This window comes from Spermophilus citellus (genome assembly GCF_964194105.1).
Source record: "Spermophilus citellus genome assembly, chromosome: 2".
Lineage (NCBI taxonomy): Eukaryota > Metazoa > Chordata > Mammalia > Rodentia > Sciuridae > Spermophilus > Spermophilus citellus.
Window position 1 is genome coordinate 240,997,886 of NC_138183.1, and position 2,202 is coordinate 241,000,087.

At 35.8% G+C, this 2,202-nt stretch overlaps 1 protein-coding gene across 1 annotated transcript; it reads right to left on the reverse strand.

Moving 5' to 3' along the window:
- Positions 1-645: 645 nt before the first annotated feature.
- LOC308638753 (olfactory receptor 10AG1-like) lies at positions 646-1,590 on the reverse strand (the record flags this gene model as incomplete). Its single annotated transcript, XM_081276519.1, has 1 exon — positions 646-1,590. One exon carries the CDS (start codon positions 1,588-1,590, stop codon positions 646-648), a length of 945 nt encoding a protein of 314 aa, XP_081132645.1.
- Between the last annotated feature and the right edge of the window lie 612 nt (positions 1,591-2,202).

Consider the following 2,202-nt stretch of genomic DNA (forward strand, 5'->3'; position numbering starts at 1 on the left):
CAGATAGGCATGTTGTATTTTATGTACTAGTATAGAAAGTGTTAATGAATATAATTGAATGCTCATAAAATTTTCTTTTGGTATTGCCTCTGAAGGGATTATATACTGACCCACAGTCAGTTAAAGTGTTTTCAGAGCTGAGCAATGTTGTAAAATTTCCATAGTTTGCCAGGAGTTTGAGGTAGGGAACAGAAATATGCAAGTACACTGTCACTCATTTGATCACTCAATACATATTTAATATTCAACTACAATTGTCAACTCCAGGTGTTAAGTATCAAAGAGGAAAACTAACAACTACAGCTGTGAATACATAAGAATTTTTTCAGGCAAAAATTGGGCCAGTTTATTTCTGTCACAAGTCATAGTACTGGATTCTGATAATAGATTTCTAGGGATATATGATGAACATTGCAATTTCATTGATGAGAAAATACTTTTCCTTAGATATGTAATATTGAAAATAAATTGATTTGCCTAAGATACATCCAGGTTGAGTAAATTTCAGGCTAGTGTTCTGAACTAAAACAAATAGATGCTAAGATGGAAGTGATCGGCATGTCAAAGAGCAAATGTAAGATCTGAAATATTTCTCTGATAACTTTGAGATCAGCAATGCAAACATTCATACACAAATATGTGATACTATGTTTTAAGCATGAATCTTTTCAGAGCAGCAATCACATCCCTATTCCTAAGGCTGTATATCATCGGATTAAACATAGGGGTCACTATGGTGTATAAAAGAGAGAGTACTTTGTCAGTTCCTGCAGAATGGTTGGATTTGGGCCTAAGGTAGGTAATGGAAGCTGATCCAAAAAATAAAACCACAACCAGCAGGTGGGAGGAGCAAGTGGAGAATGCCTTAGCCCTTCCTTGGGCTGTTGGCAACCTCAGAATTGTGAGTCCAATTTTGCTATAAGAGGCAAGTATCAACATAAAAGGGACTACAACAAACAACATAGCTACAATGTAGACAGACACCTCATGCACAAAAGTGTCCCCACAGGCTAGCTTGAGAATGGGGGGTATGTCACAGAAGAAGTGGTTGATTTGGTTGGAATGACAGAAATGCAGAGAGAATATCTGCCATGTTTGCCCTATCTGGACTGGCACTCCCCCAAGCCAGGAGCCAGCTGCCAGTTGATGGCACTTCTTTGTGTTCATGACTAGAGGATAATGCAGAGGGTTGCAGATGGCCACATAGCGGTCATAAGACATCACAGCCAGGAGGAAACATTCTGTTGCTCCAAACATTAGGAAGAAATACATTTGTGTGGCACAGCTCAGTAGGGAGATGCTCCTATCTTGAGTCCAAAGGCTGACCAGAATCCTCGGGAGAGTGACTGAGACATAACAGATTTCCAGTGAAGAAAAATGTCCCAAGAAAAAGTACATGGGTTTGTGCAGTGCATGGTCCAGCCTGGTTATTATGATGATGAGGAAGTTCCCAATGAGAACAACCATGTAAATGATGGAAAAAACCCCAGATAGGAAACCTTGGATGTCTGGAAATTCAGAAAATCCCAGCAGGACAAACTGTGCCACTGTGGAGACATTGTCTTCTACTTCTATGGCTTCATGCTTCATCTATGGGGAAGAGGCAATCAGAAGTAGAAAATTAACTACATTTTCCTTTTGTTTTCTTATGTGTACACTTAAGATGGCCTGATTTCAAATTTCCCAGTTACCTTTAAGATAAAGATCTATGTCTTCTATTTGGTCTGAAATTGTCATAAATATTTTTTTAAAATTATTCCTAAGTATATCTACATGAAAGTTGTAGTTTTTTCTGCTGAAGGTTATTACAGATTTTTTCTATTTCTATGATGAGGCGTGTCACTTTAATTTTCATTTGAATACTCAAAAAATCTGAGTCTAGGTTCAAGTGGAGCAAAAATTCTACTCATTTAGTTTATATTTTTCTGCTCTCCCAACATTCTTTAGTACACAATGATCAATTCAAAATTATCTTACATTTATGAGAATATTTTCTTTAAGACATTTCTAATAAATTTAGGGAAGAGTGTATTTAATCTTTGAAATTGATTTTTGTATATTTCCTAAGATCATTTTAGCTTTGATATTCTGTAAAATCCATTAAAAAATAATGATTAATTGTCCATGAAATATAATGCAATACTATTTAATCTTTAAAATTGTGTATTCATTTAACTGTAAGTTTATGAAATCAGAAATCAT